This window comes from Phacochoerus africanus, chromosome 11 (genome assembly GCF_016906955.1).
Source record: "Phacochoerus africanus isolate WHEZ1 chromosome 11, ROS_Pafr_v1, whole genome shotgun sequence".
NCBI classification, from domain to species: Eukaryota; Metazoa; Chordata; class Mammalia; order Artiodactyla; family Suidae; genus Phacochoerus; species Phacochoerus africanus.
Genome location: NC_062554.1, coordinates 9,536,443 through 9,554,774, shown reverse-complemented (window position 1 = coordinate 9,554,774; position 18,332 = coordinate 9,536,443). Strand labels below are relative to the sequence as shown.

The 18,332-nt window shown below is 42.4% G+C and overlaps 2 protein-coding genes across 2 annotated transcripts; both read right to left on the bottom strand.

Annotated features, from left to right (window-relative positions):
* Positions 1-6,889: 6,889 nt before the first annotated feature.
* LOC125112066 (olfactory receptor 51V1) lies at positions 6,890-7,865 on the bottom strand. Its single transcript, XM_047754326.1, has one exon. It carries the CDS (start codon positions 7,847-7,849, stop codon positions 6,890-6,892), a length of 960 nt encoding a protein of 319 aa, XP_047610282.1. The 5' UTR covers positions 7,850-7,865.
* Positions 7,866-16,624: 8,759 nt separating this feature from the next.
* LOC125111714 (hemoglobin subunit beta) lies at positions 16,625-18,009 on the bottom strand. Its single transcript, XM_047753770.1, has 3 exons — positions 17,849-18,009; positions 17,509-17,731; positions 16,625-16,877 (listed from the first exon to the last, which is right to left on the bottom strand). Exons 1-3 carry the CDS (start codon positions 17,938-17,940, stop codon positions 16,749-16,751), a joined length of 444 nt encoding a protein of 147 aa, XP_047609726.1. The 5' UTR covers positions 17,941-18,009; the 3' UTR covers positions 16,625-16,748.
* Positions 18,010-18,332: the final 323 nt, after the last annotated feature.

Below are 18,332 nucleotides of genomic sequence, written 5' to 3'. Positions count from 1 at the left end.
GACTTTTTTTTTTTCCTGCTGTCTGTTTCTACTCGGTTTACTTACCTGTATTTTCTAGGATCCTGAAGATATGTAACTGGTTTTAAGTAAAGAAAAAAATAAAAGCAAGGAGATGTCCTAAACACAAATAGGAAATCTGGACCTGTCTATTTATATCTCCTTCTAGGCACCTCTCAGACCTGAGCTCTTCAGCCCCAGAGGAGTGAATTTCACTCCTCTCGCTGAAAGAGACAGCGGTGAGCTGCCTCTGGTGCATAGTCCTCAGGGAGAGCACTGATGTTTTCTCTCCCTTTAAAGCTGTGCGGTTTCTCCTCTGGCTGGCACTCTTGGAGCCCCCAGTTAATACATACTTTGAGTTAAATATTCTCATTTCCTTTACATGGTAGAGACTCATGCTACTACAGTGATATCTTATGTCCATGGAGATATCTGCAAATTTAAGCTGTCAATGTCTCTTATAGGAGAATTGCATGCTTCCTAGAAGGCACCTAACGCTGGATTCTGTCACCTTATTTACCTTGACATTTTAAGGCTCCTTGGCTTCCGTCTTCTCCACTGGTCACACCGTAGGGCTAGTCAGCATTGAAGGGGTCCAGATTGCCCTCAGCTACCATAGAGAGCCCCTTTATCCTTCAAGAGATACATTAATGAGGTCGATGAGGGATCCAGATGGAGAATAGAAGAGGTGAAAACAAATTCCTTTCTAAAAGGGATTCAATACTGACTCCATGCCACTGAAAGGTATTTGAGGAGGAAGGTGCTTTCTCATTGACTTCATTCAAGGGCGTTTTCCAGATACTCATGATTTGCTGGCATTCAGCAGGGACTCTCTGGAAACCTTTTTAACTTATATTGGTGTAACTTTCCCATCAACATGATGACTCGCCATCTGCTGACCTTATTTGGATGATCAGTGCTAAGCTAGAGCCCAGATCACCCAGTCAGTTTCCTAGACATCCTGTGCTCACTGGCTGAGAGAGGCTGAATCCTACTGACTCAAGTGTGAGGCCTGTTTGCAAAGAGAGACGCTCAGTGTTCCATGCTTTTCAAGTACTTTCCATCCAAAGGTCTTGAAGCCATAACTGATGGTTGCTTGGATAGTTTCTCCTTGTGGTCTTGGATATGAAATGGTAGCAGTACTTATCTTCCCACCTCTCCTTAGGAAATGATTTAAAGGAACCAAAGTATACTAAAGGCAAAGAGGAATTCCCTGGTGGCCTAGCGTTAAGGACCCAGTGTTCTCATTGCTGTGGTTCGGGTCACTGCTCACCCCTGGCCCAGGAACATCTTCTGGCCATAGACACAGCTAAAAATAAATAAGTAAATAAAGGGAAAAACATTTGGGAAAAACAGTGAAGAAATAGGTGACAACAGAAATTGGCTTCAGCATCTGAGTGTATGGCAGAGACTAAAAGAGCAGTGAATAGAACCCATAGGTGAAGGCTGTTGGTTCTACTGATAACTTTCTCTGATATTTTCAAATTTTGAAACTCTGCTGTTCCATTTGCCCCATTTACTTGAAGGGTTATCCATTTTTTTAATCAAAAGGCTTTGATAAATAATGATTTCAGATACATTTTTTTCACTTTTTTTATTGCTCAAATGAATTTATCACATATGTAGTTGTATAATTTTCATAACAATCTGATTTCACAGGATTTCCATCCCACAGCCCAAGCACATGTTTTTTAAATAATCATACTTTCCTCCCTTGATTAAAAAAAGTTTTGGTGTAGGTTGCAGATGGGGCTGGGATCCAGTTTTGCTGTGGCTGTGGTGTAGGCCAGCAGCTACAGCTCCAATTCAGTCCCTAGCCTGGGAACCTCCATATGCGGCAGGTACAGCCCTAAAAAGACAAAAAAAAATTTCCATCGGAGTTCCCATCATGGCTCAGTGGTTAATGAACCCGGCTAGTATCTATGAGGACAGGGGTTCTATCCCTGGCCTCACTTGGTGGGTTAAGGGTCCCACATGGCTCTGGCAGGGGCATAGGCTGGAAGCTAGAGCTCCGATTCGACCCCTCGTCTGGGAACCTCCATATGCTGTGGATGTGGCCCTAAAAAGACAAAGAGCAAAGTTTTGGTACATAATTTCATATACATATAATACACAGGAGGGCAGTGAACTGTCACTAGTTTCAAACTCATCTCCAGTAATATCCTCAGCAGATGAATTGATCATTGTCCATCACCTTCGGTATATGCATTCTCTCTTACAGATATCTATAGTTCACCATCTGAAATCCTGCAGCCACATATTTTAGGAATTTGTTTTTTTCAGATTTTGGAAAAGTACATGGTTATTTTCTTGATATCAGGTAACATTATCACTGGGGTCTTGGTGATGTCTTCATCATCCAAAACGTTGATATTATTTCAAAGAAGGTGTGAATATTTAACTGATGGTTTTGCCATGACTTTCGGTCAGGCTGTGCAACCAAAAGCTTCAAGTATCAAAACTCGCTGGATTTCAAGGGAATGGATATGGGATTGTGGCTTTGTAACTAGGATCATGGTAGAAATTCCTTGAGCCTTAAGCTTTTCTGTACACTGAGGCTGTCGAATTAGTTGGGATTTTCGCTCTAAATCTTCTTTAACATTTAAGGTGATCCAAACTGACCCTGGCTAGCTGTCTTATAGACAGGCAGGGTCCTGAGTGCTCTGTCCTCAGCTAAAGTAGAGAGAATTCTCATAAAGCCTTCATTTTACTATGGGACCTAAATAGGGAAAGATGAGAAAGGAATCCCAGATAGTCCTTATTTTGGACAGCAAATTCATTTATTTATTTATGTATTTATTTTATTGAAATACAGTAGATTTATAATATTGTGTCAGTTTCATGTGCACAGTGAAGTAATTCCATTCTACATATACAGATGTATGTGCAAATATGTAAATACATGCTTTTAACATCCTCTTCCATTATAGGCTATTACGAGATATGGAGTGTGGTTCCCTGTGCTCCACGGTAGGCCCTTCTTGGTTGTCTATTTTCTATATAGTGTGTGTATGTTTTAAACCCAAATTCCTCATTTCTCCCTCCTCCCTTCCCTCTCTGGTAACTGTAAATTTGCTTTCCACATCTGTGGGAGTATTTTTTGTAATTAAGTTCATTTGTATCCTTTTTTTAGATTCCACATATAAATGATATGATATCTGTCTTTCTTTGGCTTACTTATTATGATATTTCTAGGTCTGTCCATTTTGCAGCAAATGGCATTATGTCATTCTTTTTGTGGCTGAGTAATATTCCTTTGTATAAATATACCACATCTTCTTTATTCATTCATCTGTCTATGGACATTTAGGTTGCTTTCAGGTCTTGGCTGTTGCAAATAATGCTGCTATGAACATTGAGGTTCATGTATCTTGTTGAATTATGTTCTGTAGATATATGCCCAGCAGTGGGATTGCAGGATCATATAGTAGCTCTATTTTCAGTTTTTTTTAAAGGAATATCCATACTGTTCTCCAAAGTGACTACACCAATTTATATTCCCATCAACAGTGTAGGAGGGTTCCTTTTTTTTTTTGGACAACTAACTTAGATATAAATGAATCACTGTTTTGTTTGTTTTTTTTTTTTTTTTTTTTTTTTTTTTCCTTGAGGTCATGCCACTGGGAGTTGATATTAGAAAAAAAAAGCAGAACTAGTTCCTTTTCATTAGTAGAACACAGAGTTTCTCATTGATTGGGACTACTTCTGACAGCTTGAACTTTTCTCAAAGTAATTTGCCTTGCCATATTAAAGAATAACTTTAGTGATTGCAGTTATTCTGTCCACTTATAATTGGCAAATCACTTGGATGAGGATCTTTATCTGGGAGAAATCACTAATGTACGATGTCTGGATTTACTACCATAAAGTTATCAGGTAACTTGTCTTGAGGAAGGATATTCAAGGACCATCCGTCAGGGTTAAGGAGGTCTGTGCTTTTTCCAATGTGTCTCAATTACCTGGGCTTTACGTAGACAGGCTTGCATGGGGGTCAGAACAACTGCTTGTATTAAAAGGAACAAACTTTAATCTTTTGTCTTTTTTAAGATGTAATGCGTTACATTTATCCAATGCATTTATTGGATTTTATTCATTACAAGAGTGACGCATGCCTAGTATAACAAATCAAACGTAAGATGTGTAAAGAAAATGTTAATAATCTCAGCCTCCTTCCAGTGATATCCTTTCTTTCTTTCTTTCTTTTTTTTTTTTTTGGCTTTTTAGGGCTGCACCCATGGCATATGGACCTTCCCAGGCTTGGGGTCAAACTGGAGCTACAGCTGCTGGCCACAGCCAGAGCCACAGCAATGCTGGATCCGAGCCATGTCTGCAACCTACCCCACAGCTCACAGCAATGCCAGATCCTTAACCCACTGAGCAAGGCCAGGGACTGAACCCACAACATCATGGTTCCCAGTCAGATTCATTTTCACTGCGCCACAACAGGAACTCCTTACTCCTTTCTTTATATTCAGAGACACAAAACCTTTATCTGAGTATGTGTTATCCCAATTGGAAGATATTGCATATTTTATTTAGCATCTTATTTTTGTTGTTGTTGCTTAAGAAATCATAGACATCTCCAGTGTAGTAAATGTTGATCTATCTAATTGTTTGCAACAGCTACATGATACTAAGCAGATGAATATGCCGTAATTTATTCACTCTGTATTTTCTTGAGCATTCAGTTTTGATTGAGGAATAATTATCAGGGGAGAAGGATGTCATGAAATACACGGATGGGATTTTTTTCAATAGACAGATAAGAGAGATTGACAGAGTAATAGATGGTGAGTGGTAAGCATGAAGAAAGAAAATGCATTTATTAAGTAATCCAACATATAAAATATATTCAGTTAATAGCTTTTCGAATTTATAGTAGTGTGTTCATATGTCATAGAGAATATTTGGTATGTTATTTTGCGGGACTAAATATCTAAAACTGAACGATTGAGTAAAACATGATATGATGCGACATATGACAATGTATAAAGACAGCAGACACAAACTGCAATCTACATGAGGTTTACTGACTCATTGCAAAGAGGAAGACAGCACCCCAAGACCAGAGGACATTTCCCCAAAGAAGATCATACTGTTATTATAGGATTCTGGAGAAGAATGAGATTTAGCTAAGATATACGCCAATCCATGTCTCTTTGCAGCTTTATTGGGGTGCAATTGATATACCCAAACTGCACACATTTAATATGCGTCATTTTACAACATGGCATTTTCTTCCTAGGAGGGTACCTGACATTCATGGTAACTTAATGAGTTATCCTATCATCCTTATGCCACAAGAGGAGGAATCCTGCTGAAGTGAGCAGTTGGAACGCAGTCATTTGTCAGCCCATTTAGGCCCGACCTTATGCTCTTCAGATCTGAAAGCTTTGGCAGAAAGTATAATATATCTCCATTGTTGTCCGAAAATTCACTCTCTTTTTCTTGTAACTAATCCCCTACTCTAACCCAGGAGTCCTGATTTATTGTCACACAGATAATTTTATGTTCATCTTTCTGACCAAGATACTTTGTCCAGGAAATAGTTTCCTCACTGAGGCTTAAACTATTGGAAACTAAAGCCTGCATTATTCCTTTCTAGACTGAGTCCAAACCAGAGACTTCTTCACTGAATTAAGTACCAAAAAAGGAGGGAAGGGCATGAACACAGATTAAATGCAAGTTTTAAAGTCGTGGGTTTACCGTTACATCTAAAAAGTATGTTAAAATTCTTTCTTGGTGTGGAATTACTCTGACGTGCTCATCGGTTGAGGGTTAGTACTTTCCTCTTTAGGTCCTAAGAGATTATAGAAATATAAACCAGTCACTTTTCTCTTTATCTCTACACAAATACCTAACTGATTCATTTCTTTCTTTCCTTCTTTTGAAAACTAAACTAATCCATTTAGACAGGAGCAAGTTTATGTTGTTTTATATTTGAACTCAGAATCTGTCATAAACGAACAGGTGCATCTGTTCAGAACCCTCACCTCTTTAGATGTAAGGCAAAAAGAGAGAAAAATCCACTTCCAGCCCAATGGCAGTAGAATCCACGTATAAAATACAATAACAAGTGAGGTTTCCGATTTCAAGTAGATGTGGTCAAAATTGAGTTCAAAATCACATTCTGTTAGGTGTCTTCTTTCTGCTCCGTACCTGCCCGGCTTAATACAGTAGCCACTGCTTGGTCCAAGGTAAGGGCCTTGTACCTTTTAAATAGGAATTAACAAAAAAAAATATGAATTAATGAGAACTGAACATGCAGTTGCCTGGTAGTACTACTTGGTCAAACTCTCAAGGGTTCAGCAGCCACGGGGATGATGACTGTTCTACGCTGGTCTCTCTTACCTTATGGCATTGAACATCTCTTAGCCTTGTAGAACAATTCTCTTGAAAAAATACAGTCCATACAATCATCACAACATTTCTGTGAGTTGAGTGTTTTCCCTGTTTTGAAGATTAAGCAGCTGAGTCTCAGAGAATGGAAGACGCATCAAGTTATCCACCTCTGAACCTGGAAGACTAGGCAAAGACTAGAAAGACTAGGTATTTCAATCTTGCTTTGTTTTAGTGCAAAGAAAGGGCTTGAAAATCCATTCTAGGCACATTAACTAGTTTTCTACTTTCCTCAATATGGTCACGTGTATGGCATACCCTACCTATGTCTTGTTTACACAAATCAAGAAGGGCTTTATAAAATGTTTCAGGTGGAGTCTCCCACCTCCAGCCCCAAGAACACCTCACTTTCAAGACATAGGTAAAGGGACTTCTTTGCAGGTGATTCTCTACCTACATTTAAAGTGTGTTCTAAAATCAAGCCTCATGGACTCAAGGACAAAGCTCTAATTCGAGCAAGACTCATTTTTTTTTTGCATGGATATTTGCGTGTTTAGTTTGGTTGTGGTTTTTTGTTTCTTGAAAACCTGAGTGTCTGGTTTTCAAGAGAAAAGAGTCTGAGCATTCCTTTACGAATCTGTTGGGTCTTGACACTGTAGATGATGGGGTTCATCAAAGGTGGGAAAAGGATGTAGATATCGCCCATAAGGACATGGACCACTGGGGAGAGATGCTTGCCAAATCGGTGCACCATTGTTAGGCTAACAATAGGAACGTAGAACACGAGGATAGCACAAATGTGGGAGATACAGGTCTGAAATGACTTGTGCCGCTCCTCCTGAGAGGCAATTGCCAGCACTGACTTAAGAATCAGGACATAGGAGAAGAAAATAAGAACAGTATCTAACAATGATGTGCAAATAACGAGCATCAGGGCATAGTAGCTGTTGAATCGGATGTCCGAGCAGGCCAGGTGGAGAAGGTCCTGATGCAGGCAGAATGAGTGAGAGAGGATGTGGGGACGGCAGTAATAGAAGCCCTTCAGACGAATGATGGGGGATATAATAAAGAAGAAACTCCTACCTAGGATGGTGAGTCCAATTTTGATAATTCTGGAATTAGTCAGGATGGAGGAATAGCGCAGTGGATTGCAAATTGCAATATACCGGTCAAAGGCCATGGTAAGAAGAACAGAAGACTCCATGCAGGACAGACCGTGGATGAAATAGGACTGAGCGATGCAGGCATCCAGGCTGATCTCTTGCATGAGTCCCCACAGGACCCCCAGCACCGTGTGCACGGTGGACAGCCCCATGCACAGGTCCGTGACGGCCAGCATGGCCAGGAAGTAGAACATAGGCTCGTGCAGGCTGGGCTCCGTCCGGATCACATGCAGCACCAGGCAGTTACCCAAAAGCATCACAGCGTAGATACAGGAGAAGGGGATGGAGAGCCAGGGATAGTGCTGCTCCAGACCAGAAAATCCGGTGAGAAGAAAGGAGGAGAAATTCATGCCAGAGCTTACAGGAGCAATCGTTTTGGAGCTGAGATACTTTTTCTAGGCAGCAGTAAAGTATTTTTCAAAGCGAATGCTCCAATTTCGGATGAGGTAGCTAGAATTTCTAGGTAAACCAAATTATGCTAAAAGTTAACTAACATTACAAAATGTGGTCAAGCACCTCTGTCTTTTAGAGGCGTATTATCTGCTGGCTGGAAGAGAATGGTGTCCTGCTCCAGAATTATTCATCCATGGGCTGAGTACAGGGATGTCTGGAGAAACCGCAGGTGAAAATGTTTCAAAAAGGATATATTACCCGGGACATTTTCCGGGAGATGCTGGTACCCGTAGAATTGAGAGAGAGGATTCTCCAAAGAATTATTAGTTTTCGCCTTTCGATTCCCTCAGCATTTAAAGTGACGAGTACCAGGTGGCCTTTAAGTATCCAAAGTCCCTTGAGGTAGTCGCTTTGCACCCATGATTTCCCTTCTTGTGCTGCCTCCGAGTGTATCTTTCCCCTCGTAGGACTCAGTGACGATGTGTGTTTTCTCCCACTCCAAATGGCAGAGCCAGCAGTTATATTTTCCACGTTGGGGATAAGCAGAGAGGGGCATTTTTGCATGAGACCTTAGGTGAAGGATTTCCCACAGGAGTTCTTGCTCCAGGAGGTGGTCCACCCATTCGCGCTCTGAGACTTCGGTGGAGACATTCAGCCCCTGACATCAGCCCAGCCTTCTCCACCCCTGCATCCACTCATGTTATCAGCTGGTTAAATAGCCACTTAAAAGGCTTTTATGGAAAGGATGAGCTGTTGTTTTCTCTGGCTTAGAACCTGCCATTCTACAGCTCAGGAGACTGGTGCCGAATAACTAGCCTTTTTAAAGGACCCAGTGCCACGGAATTGATTGGCTGCTTCTTCCCATTGTTTTCCTGATGTCCATGCTGGCCCTGGGAGTCATCCCCAAAGATGTAAAGGTTTTTATAATGTAGGCAGGTGTTTAAAAGTCCTATTGAGTTTCGTGTTTGTTGTAATTGTTCCAACATGTCAAAGTAGCTTCAGATTCTGCAGCTTCCTTTTGTGACTCTTCATCTTTGTCGTCCTGGCCTCCCAGGCAGCTCCTCAGGCTGAATGTGCCCTTACCCCCTGCCCCCTCTCCTAGGAGCCTGGTTATTTTTATTGCCTGCTCCGAACTCAGCATTACATAACATGGTTCGCAATTCTTCATATATTCCACTCATTGAATCCTTAAAGTTTCTTTGCCCTTTGAGGAAAAATTCGGTAGCCTTTGAACGCGTATATTTTTCAAAACAGCATCGCTCTTTTGTCATGAGCTTTTTCTCCTGATGTTTTCTCTGCCTATGGTGTTCTCCGGAAGTTTTTGCTTCTTTTTTTGAAACAATCTTGCAATTGTTCCTCTTCCTCTCAATCATCATTTTGCAGGAAACTCCTTAACAGGAGAGATTTCCCCCACATACCTATTATTTTGGTAACATATGTTTATCTTTATGGATCTTATTCAATTTGTAATTTCATATTCATTAGCCTACTTGTCTGATTAATGTTTCTGTTACCCATTGAATCGTAAGTTCCCTGAACAATGTTCATTCACTGTAGTAGCCTGAAATTTACACAGCCAAGTCCCCACCCGCCCTGTGATTTTAGTCTCATGGATACAATTGTCTACTTGATATCTCCTTCTGAGTATCTCATCTACAAATTCTATTTATGACCATCAAATATTCGATTTTCCATCAAATCAATTATCTTACTATTTCCTCCTAATATCATAAAATAGTTATACTGCTGATTCTTGCTGGCCACACCCTACCAGTTAGGCATCATCATATGTAAAAAGATTTGTGTGATATATAAAACAGGTGCAGCTCCAGGAATTCTTGCTCACCTTGGACATAACACTCAGAATTCAAACATGCTTCCATCATGCCCTGCCTGACCCAGACATACAGGCCAGCCCCAGGGATTGATGACAAAAATGCAAACATTCTGGGAATTGAATGCAAACAGGCACTGAAAGCACATACTCTCATTCAAGCTTCTTCAACCTAGCCACAAATATTAACGGCGCTGCCACAAAGATTTTAGCAGTAGCAGAGCAATTCATGCTGGAGCGTCTTTGGTGTTCTGCTCTGAGACGTAGGATGGGACTCCGGAGAGGAGAGTGTCGATGAGACTACTAAGTGAAGATTTCAAGAGGAAAGTATTCAGATGTGCCACGTGCTCTACCTGTCCTAAAAAAAATAATAATAAAATAAATAAAAATTAAAAACATTTAAAAAATCATTTCCCAAAACATCAGGCTGTGCTGTGTAACCACCCCAGAGTCAGTGTGCATAATTCTTCATTCTAAATTTCTAGCAACCGGAACGATGTTTGGCATAAAATAGATAATTAGGACAAGCAGTGATGAATTTCAGTCCCAGGCAGTGATAGAATCATGGTATCTCTGTGCAATCTGCAGGAAGCATATCGGTCCTGAAATTAAACAGAATATTTTTTCAAGGAAGGTTTTTCCTATATTCTCAAATTCAAACCGACCTACATGTTCAGGCATCCGTCTGTTTTTCTGTCCTTGGGAAACGATTCCTGACTGGTAATGCCCCATAGCCCTTGCTGACCCTAAAGGCACAGAGGAAGAGGGGTGAGTTTAGAAGTCAGTACCTTTACAATTACATTGAATAGAAAACTTCTCTGTTTGTCAGGACATTCCAGATTTTTGTTTGCACTTCAGCATAATTATTTAATGGCACGCATACAGGACCTGCTTTGAAAAATACATTATGTGATCACTCTGATGGATGGTTCCTCTAGCAGTCTCACCTGGAAACCAGCAGGGGGCAGAAGCAGGCCATGAATTTTTTTTCCTTTCTTTTAAGATGCATAAAGCAGGTTTGTTTCAGAAGTAAGCAAATATGAGTGGGACCAAGCCTTTAAGGGTTTGGCATGGCTGAAAAGATAGGAACCTGCTTTAAAGCTAGCTCGAAGAACTGACTGTTCAGGAGTTCTCAATATGCTTGCATCAGAGATAGTCTATTCACCACAAACCCCGAATAGGCTTAAATTCCCAGTTTCCATGAATAGTTACAACTACTCATTGTTTCTCATGCTCTCCTTTATTATACATTATTTGCATATTTATATATGTGATTTTATGTTTTCATTGTATATCTATAAATAACACTCTCATCATGATTCAAATATTGAAAAAATGATTTACCAAAATTTAGAAGTATGATAAAAATTATACTGCGTTAATACATCAAACTGTGGCCATCTGGTTGTCTGAGAAGTTTTCATCATGATTTGTATGATTTGTTTAGACTATGACATAAATGCACTCTCAGGGGAATTTAACTATTTTAATACTTTATATTTAAGAAAATGTGAGAGAACTTAGTGAAAATCAGACATATTCAAATGACAAAGGCTGAGTGAAAGATGAAAAGCAAGCAGAAGACTACGAAGGGCCTGACAACTAAATCTATGTTTAATTATAATAACCAGTTACATTTGCAGTATAAATATTTCAAGTGGTACACATAATTCAAATGCTTACCTGGAGGAGTTCCCTTGTGGCACAGTGGGTTAAGGACCATCGTTGTTACTACTGTGGCTCAGGATCCCTGGCCTGGGAACTTCCACATGCCACAGGAGCAGCCAAAAAAAAAAAAAAAAGTTCCATGAAAATTACAAAATAGGCCAAGATAGTCTAATTCAATCCTTTCATTTCAAGATAAAGAAACTTGGAGGAACTTTCTAAGAAACTGGGTACCAAAATTCCAGCCACTAGACTCCAGGTCCTGATGCTCTCCAGGTATGTCTGTGGCTTCAGTGAAACCATCTAGAATAACAATCTTCTATCACTGCTCGTGCTCTCGGATCCTCACAGAGAGGAAGGGAATAGCTTTGCTACCAACAACGACGATAGCAAATACTGTCAGATGAAATGAGTAAGGTCTTCAGACAGAGACCTAGAAAACATCCAGATATTATGTAGAATTTTATTACATCTAGAATCAAGGTTTATTCAAGGAAATTCAGATGGTCATCTTCACCTGCTTGATAGTGAGACTTCGCATCCCTGTCCTGCCATTAACGTGCAGCTCCATCCTCCTCTAAAAGAGGAAGCTCTCCGTCCCCAGATTTGCAGCTTCATGCTCGACAGGGAGAGCAGACTGTATCAAGAGGCAGGTGAGCACAATCTTCAACTTAAATGCACCAAGAGCTGCATCCTATATCTGCGTGGGAATATTCTATTGCCACATTCATCTGAGAAAGAGAACGGTAGAGGTAACTGAGCATCTTTAAAGAAGCAGAATGTGCTTGAACTAAATTGCTTATATTTTTGTGAGGGCAAAAATGACATATTTTTTTTTTAACCTCCAGCACCTAGAACAGTCTATATGTATGTAGGTATTGCCTTTGTTTTAGGGCTGCACCTGCAGCATACGGAGGCTAGGGGTTGAATCGGAGCTGTAGCCTCCAGCCTACATCACAGCCACAGCCATGCCAGATCCCAGCCTCGTCTGCAACCTACACCACAGCTCATGGCAACACTGGTGGATCCTTAAGTGAGGCCAGGGACTGAGCCTGCGTCCTCGTGGATACTAGTTGGATTGGTTTCCGCTGAGCCACGGCAGGAACTCCCAGACTTCCATATTTCATAGGTTAATGTGTAGGACTGGTCTAAATGCTTATTGAATAAAACTGAACTAAAGAGGTAAAGAGTGGCGAGTAACAAAATTTCTCTCATCGTGCACATAGAAGAACAGGTAAAGACTCGAGTGTGCAATTGTAGGTTTTTTCCTGGATAATCTAAGAAAAATGGAAGCGTACACAGCGAGGCTGTGGGCATGTCCTAGCAGCCAGCAGACCAGATTAGACTCTTCTATCAATTTTGCCAGTTATCTTGGCAAAGAGAAGTGGCGACCCTTAACAATCTTTGACTTTTTCTTCACTTTGCGTTTTGTTTTTCTGAATACTCCTTGGCTTTCAAAGGTGCTTCATTTGATGTCTTGTTTGCTTCCTTGCACACTGAGTCAAATGTGGACCCGTGACTCTGTGGAATGTTCAACAAGAGACAGGGTCCATCCCAAGTCCAGAGTCTGAAGACGACAGACAGGAGTTTCGGGTGAGGCCCATTTGACAACCTGAGACATTTCACAGGGCCCAAGGACTCACTGCAGATCCAGCTTCTGGGCACGGCAGGATTTTTTAGACCTTTTTTAGAGTGTATCAGCAGCAATGCTTCTATGCTCTTATTATCTCTTCTTGGAAATACTCAGCAACAGCAACATGTAACTGTGTAATTTACAAGAAAACATGAACAGTTGCTAAGTATGTTAGAAGTGACAACAATGTAAGCAGGAAAGATAAATGGAAACAATAGGTGTTGAGAATCTGCTATAAAGTCAGCCTCTGGGCTTGAATCTGAAATGTTTCGTCATTATGCTCATCATGGAAACAAAACAAAAACAGTGGAAGTTATGTGAACCATCTTTCTGTGGGATGTGGGAAGACAATAAATATACACCGTTTGTTTGCCCAGCATCTGAATAATCTGAAAAAGATATCAGATTTATACAGAGGGGAAGTGGTTAATGCAAACAGTGATAAAGTCTGCCCTGCTGTTTTAGTGATTTCATAAGCCTCTAAGCACTGCTTCATCATTCACTAGTTCTCATCGGGTTTTTCTTACATATGACCCTATGTACTCTAAAGTGACACAAGCACCTGCTGTGTGTCAGGTGTGTCAGTTATCAGTGCATTGCCTCTTGATTCTAATCCACTCTTAATTGCCCATTCTGTGATAACAGAGGTAGACTCTGATACAAGTTCTGACAAAATTCTCCTTTGCCAATGGGCACCACATTAAACTTTCTCAGGAGAGTGTTCTGGAGAGAAGCACCGAGGAGAAAGGGGATCCTCTTCTTAGTTCTGGTGTGGTTCTCCAGGCAGCTCCCTGCCACCATCTCCGTTTCTACAGCACCAGGCTATGGCAAGGTGCTCAGCCTCTCCAGGGCCAGGCTCCACCACACCTGGCTTTGCAGTGGAGGACAGCCAGGGCAGCCCCGCCTGCAAACAGCTCCCTCTGACACCCTCTTGGGTCCCTTGGTCATCAAGTGATGCTTTTCTGCAGTTTTCTCATGAATCCTTCCTCCTGTGATACCTTGATGGCGGTGCTGCTCCTTCACGTGAGTAGCTTCCCCCGGCAGCCAGGGAGCCGATTTTTAATACATGCTGCTGACACGGCACTCCAGGGGGTGGCTGTGTATACTCCTCCCTTCAGGAAGCTTTGCAGCCTCAATTTGTTGGCAGCGATGCCCTGAGCTTGGGCATGCTCTCTCACCCTGTCCCTCGCTTGCATGCTCTACCTCAGCACTAGGAACAGTAACTGCTTCCTCTATCTTCTTCTCTCGGAGTTTTCGAGTCCTCTTCACTCCTTATCAGTCCGTCTTCCTTTTCTTCAATCTCCTCTTCTACATAACGATGGATTTCAGTCTCCTCATTGGACCCCGACAGATACATTCAGCTGTGGCCATTCGGGGATGAACAAATCACAGGGATCCCTGCATGTAAGCGGGGCAGTTCAGGGGTGGCACCAGACAAGAAATAACATTTCCAGTTATGATTTTTCCCTTGTGGAAGACAACTATTTCAGGCATCATTATCAGTGATGGCCCTTCTACCCTTATTATTCCTGGAAACAAAAGCACAATTTAGTTTACTTTGGCTGAGCCATGCGTCAAACATTGTAAAGTGTCAGATGTTGCAATAACTTTTTGTTCGTACGCTTGATCTCATTGAATCATTACCTCGCACCAAAAGATGGACATATATCATTTGGGATATTTTACAGGTTAGAAAAATGAAGGTCAGCAAACTTAGCTGATTTTTCATAAGGTCAGAGCTAATAAGTGGTAATGTTTTCAAGTCAGGCTGTCTGATATCAAGATCACGTTCTAAACGGTTATATGTGTTTTATTGTCAATTAACTGTGGCCATCTTATGTATAATGGCTGGATTATATCCTCTTGCTTGTGAATTTTTCATTTTAAATATACCCTCCACGTGTTCACCAAAATTTCTGTTCATACCCATATTCTATTTATTCCATCATATTCTATCTATTCTGTTCTGTTCTGTTCTGATCTATTCTATTCCCTCCCTTTTCCATTCCAGGGCAGTTTTGCTTCAGTGGGTTTTCCTACTTACTCAAAATTCAAAGAATACCCAGACATCAGGGATTTGGCATATGCTATTTTCCCTTTCTTAAAGTTTTATTTTATAGGTGCACCTGCGGTATATGGAGGTTCCCGGGCCAGGGTTGAATCCCAGCCACACCTGTGACCTACAGTGCAGCTGCAGGAATGCTGGATCCTTTAACCCACTGAGTGGGGTCTGAGATCAAACCTGTGCCTCTGCAGCAATCCGAACTGCTGCAGTCAGGTTCTTAACCCACTGTGCCACAGCAGGAACTCCCTCTCTTTCTTTCCCTTTTTTTTTTTTTTTTTTTTTTTTTTAGGGCTGTACCTGTGGCATGTGGAAATTCCCAGGCTAGGGGCTAAATCAGAGCTACAGCTGCCAGCCTACACCACAGTCACAGCAGCACAGGATCCAAGCATTGTCTGCAACCTATACCACAGCTGCAACCTTACAACGCCAGATCCCCCACCCATTGACTGAGGCCAGGGATTGAACCTGCATCCTCATGGGATACTGGTTGGATTCATTTCCTCTGTGCCACAATGGGAACTCCCAACCCTCCCTTTCTGTTCTGAGTTGTTTCTCCTTCGGATAAGTATCTGCTTATCTTTATCACTCATTTCACACCAAGGATGTCACCCTCTGATCCCATCAAGCCTTGTACACGCATCTACGGTCACTTGTGAGATGCATTGCCTCCAGAATCTTCCTAACTAGATTCAGGGTTGGCATGCAGGAGGGGACCAGGACTACTTGAAATTCATCTCTTATTTCCAGAGTCAAGCAGCTAGAGATGTGGCTCCTGAGCGAGAACCTTAAATTGGCCTGCATGGCTGCCGGTAGCACCATGCTAACCATGACAGACGCAGAGAGACTAGTGGGGACAGACGAAGGAAGAGCGCCAGCTCCCAGTCACCTCCTGGATGTGGACGCCCGAGCATCCTCAGGAGAATGGACTCCACTGAGTGTAAAAGCCCATGAAAGGTTCCGGGACAGCAGTGAAAAATCAAGCCCCTTTTTAGAGTCTCTTCAGTCCTCTGTGTATCACAGCCCTTCTTCCAGCAGAGGCTGTGAAAGGCTGAAGGGAAGAGGCAAAAACTACCGCTCCTGTGCGCTCTGTCCTGCCTGCGCATCTTTATAAGATGATGGAGGAAAGGACAAGGGTGGCCAGGGGAGGAGGAGCCACGAGGCAGGACAACGTGCAAGGAAAAATCTTAGAGGAACACTGGTGTCTTTAGGCAGAGGAACCTGGTGGATTCCGGACAATCAAAGAGAGAGCAAACAATGACAAGGAAGGTTAAGTGAAATAATTGATTTTAATGAAACATCGCAGTAATCGAACTCCCCAATCAAGCTTGATTCCTTTTCTAAAGGAAAGGAAGAGGTATAAGTATATTCCCACTCACATGCGTGCTTTACAACCACTCCTTTCATGGAGTCCAAGGTACAGAGAGCTTTCTTCAAAGTCTCAATTAGCCCCTCATTTATTTATATTTTTTTATAATACCTTTCATTCCCATATGCCCATCTGAGTGAGAGACACTGAAATAATTTTAAAAAACCAGTGCAATGAAAATAAATGTTTTTATTACGCAGAGGCCAGATGCTCAAAACTCTTCATAATATTTCCATATCCAGTTTTTGGGTTCAGAGGAAAAAGGGCTCCTCCTGGAAATCAGGAAGGGGAACTTAGTGGTACTTATGGGCCAGGGCATTGGCCACACCAGCCACCACCTTCTGAAAAGCAGCCTGCACGTCCGGGTTGAAGTCTTTGCCAAAGTGGCGAGCCAGAACAACCACAATCACGTTGCCCAGGAGCTGTGGGGGAGAGATAAAAAGGAAGGGCCTGATTAGTAGAGGACCAGCTTAGACCCAGGAGTATTTCAGTCTCATTCCAAGCTGAGCCCCTAGAGGATAAACAGAAAGTGAGCTGCCGTGTAGACGTTACTATTGATGTGAATCCACCCATGGCAACCTGAATTACAGCTAGAAATGCTTCTCTCTTTCTACCTTAGTCTTGAATTTATGTTATCCTTTTTATGCTTTAGAACCATGCCAGGAAGCAATAAACATTTTATCCTTCTTGCTTCAAAAGGAAAGAATAAGGGGCAACTGTTAGATAACATTTTTTAAAGTGGCTTAAAAGAAGAAAGTTTTTTTTTTAACAAAACCCTCAAAATAAAAAGTTTAACTTAAAAGAGAGAAGACATCTCAGAGAAAAAACAAAACAAAACAAAACAGAGGAGAACAAGAAAGAGTAAGAGGAAATGATGGCTGTGAATAAGAAGAGGGAAAAGAAACTCAGTGGTCCTGCAGAGTCCCCAGCGATGTAACCAGAATGCTTCCTTTTCATTCTAAACGGCATCCTGCCTTTCAGCCCTCTCTTCATGACACGAGCTCAGCCATGACCAAGGAGCAGAAGGAGAACGTGAGGGTGCCCCAGACTCACCCTGAAGTTCTCAGGATCCACGTGCAGCTGGTCGCAATGCAGCTCACTCAGCTTAGCAAAGGTGCCCTTGAGGTTGTCGAGATGTTTCAGGCCGTCACTGAAGGACTGGAGCACCTTCTTGCCGTGGGCCTTCACCTTGGGATTGCCGATGACGGCATCGGCACTGGACAGGTCCCCGAAGGACTCGAAGAACCTCTGAGTCCAGGGGTAGACAACCAGCAGCCTGGGGGGTGAAAAGAGCGCAAGGCCCGAGGGAGTCAGCACCTGTCAGAAAGGCAGGGGCGGCTCTGTCCCCACCTGCCCACCTCCCGCTCCCTCTCCTGAAGCCCTGGATACCAACCTGCCCAGGGCCTCACCACCAACTTCGTCCACATTCACTTTGCCCCACAGGCCGAGGACGGCCTCCTTCTCCTCAGCAGACAGATGCACCATGGTGTCTGTTTGTGCAGTTGCTAGTGAACACGGTTGTGTCAGAAGCAAGTGTAGGTGGCCGCTGGCCCTGCTCTTCCTTTTATGCCCCCCCCAGCCTCCTGCCCTCCCTGTTTCTGGGAGCAGATTGGCCCAGGCCAGGGCGTGGTTCCACAGGGTGAGGCTTGAATGATGACAGCATACCTGTCTTCGGCGTTCCTGGCACCAACTTCAGACCTTCAGCCCTTCTCTGGGGAGCTCTAGGTCCCATCCTCACAGTGCAAAGTGCTGCTAATTTCATCCTCCTTAGCAAGTCTGTACAGCTTTTAGAGTTGAGTCCCTCGGTAGCAGTCTCTTGGAGACTGCCTCCCCATCTTAGTACACAAACGAGGAATCCAAGGACCAGAACGTGGAGG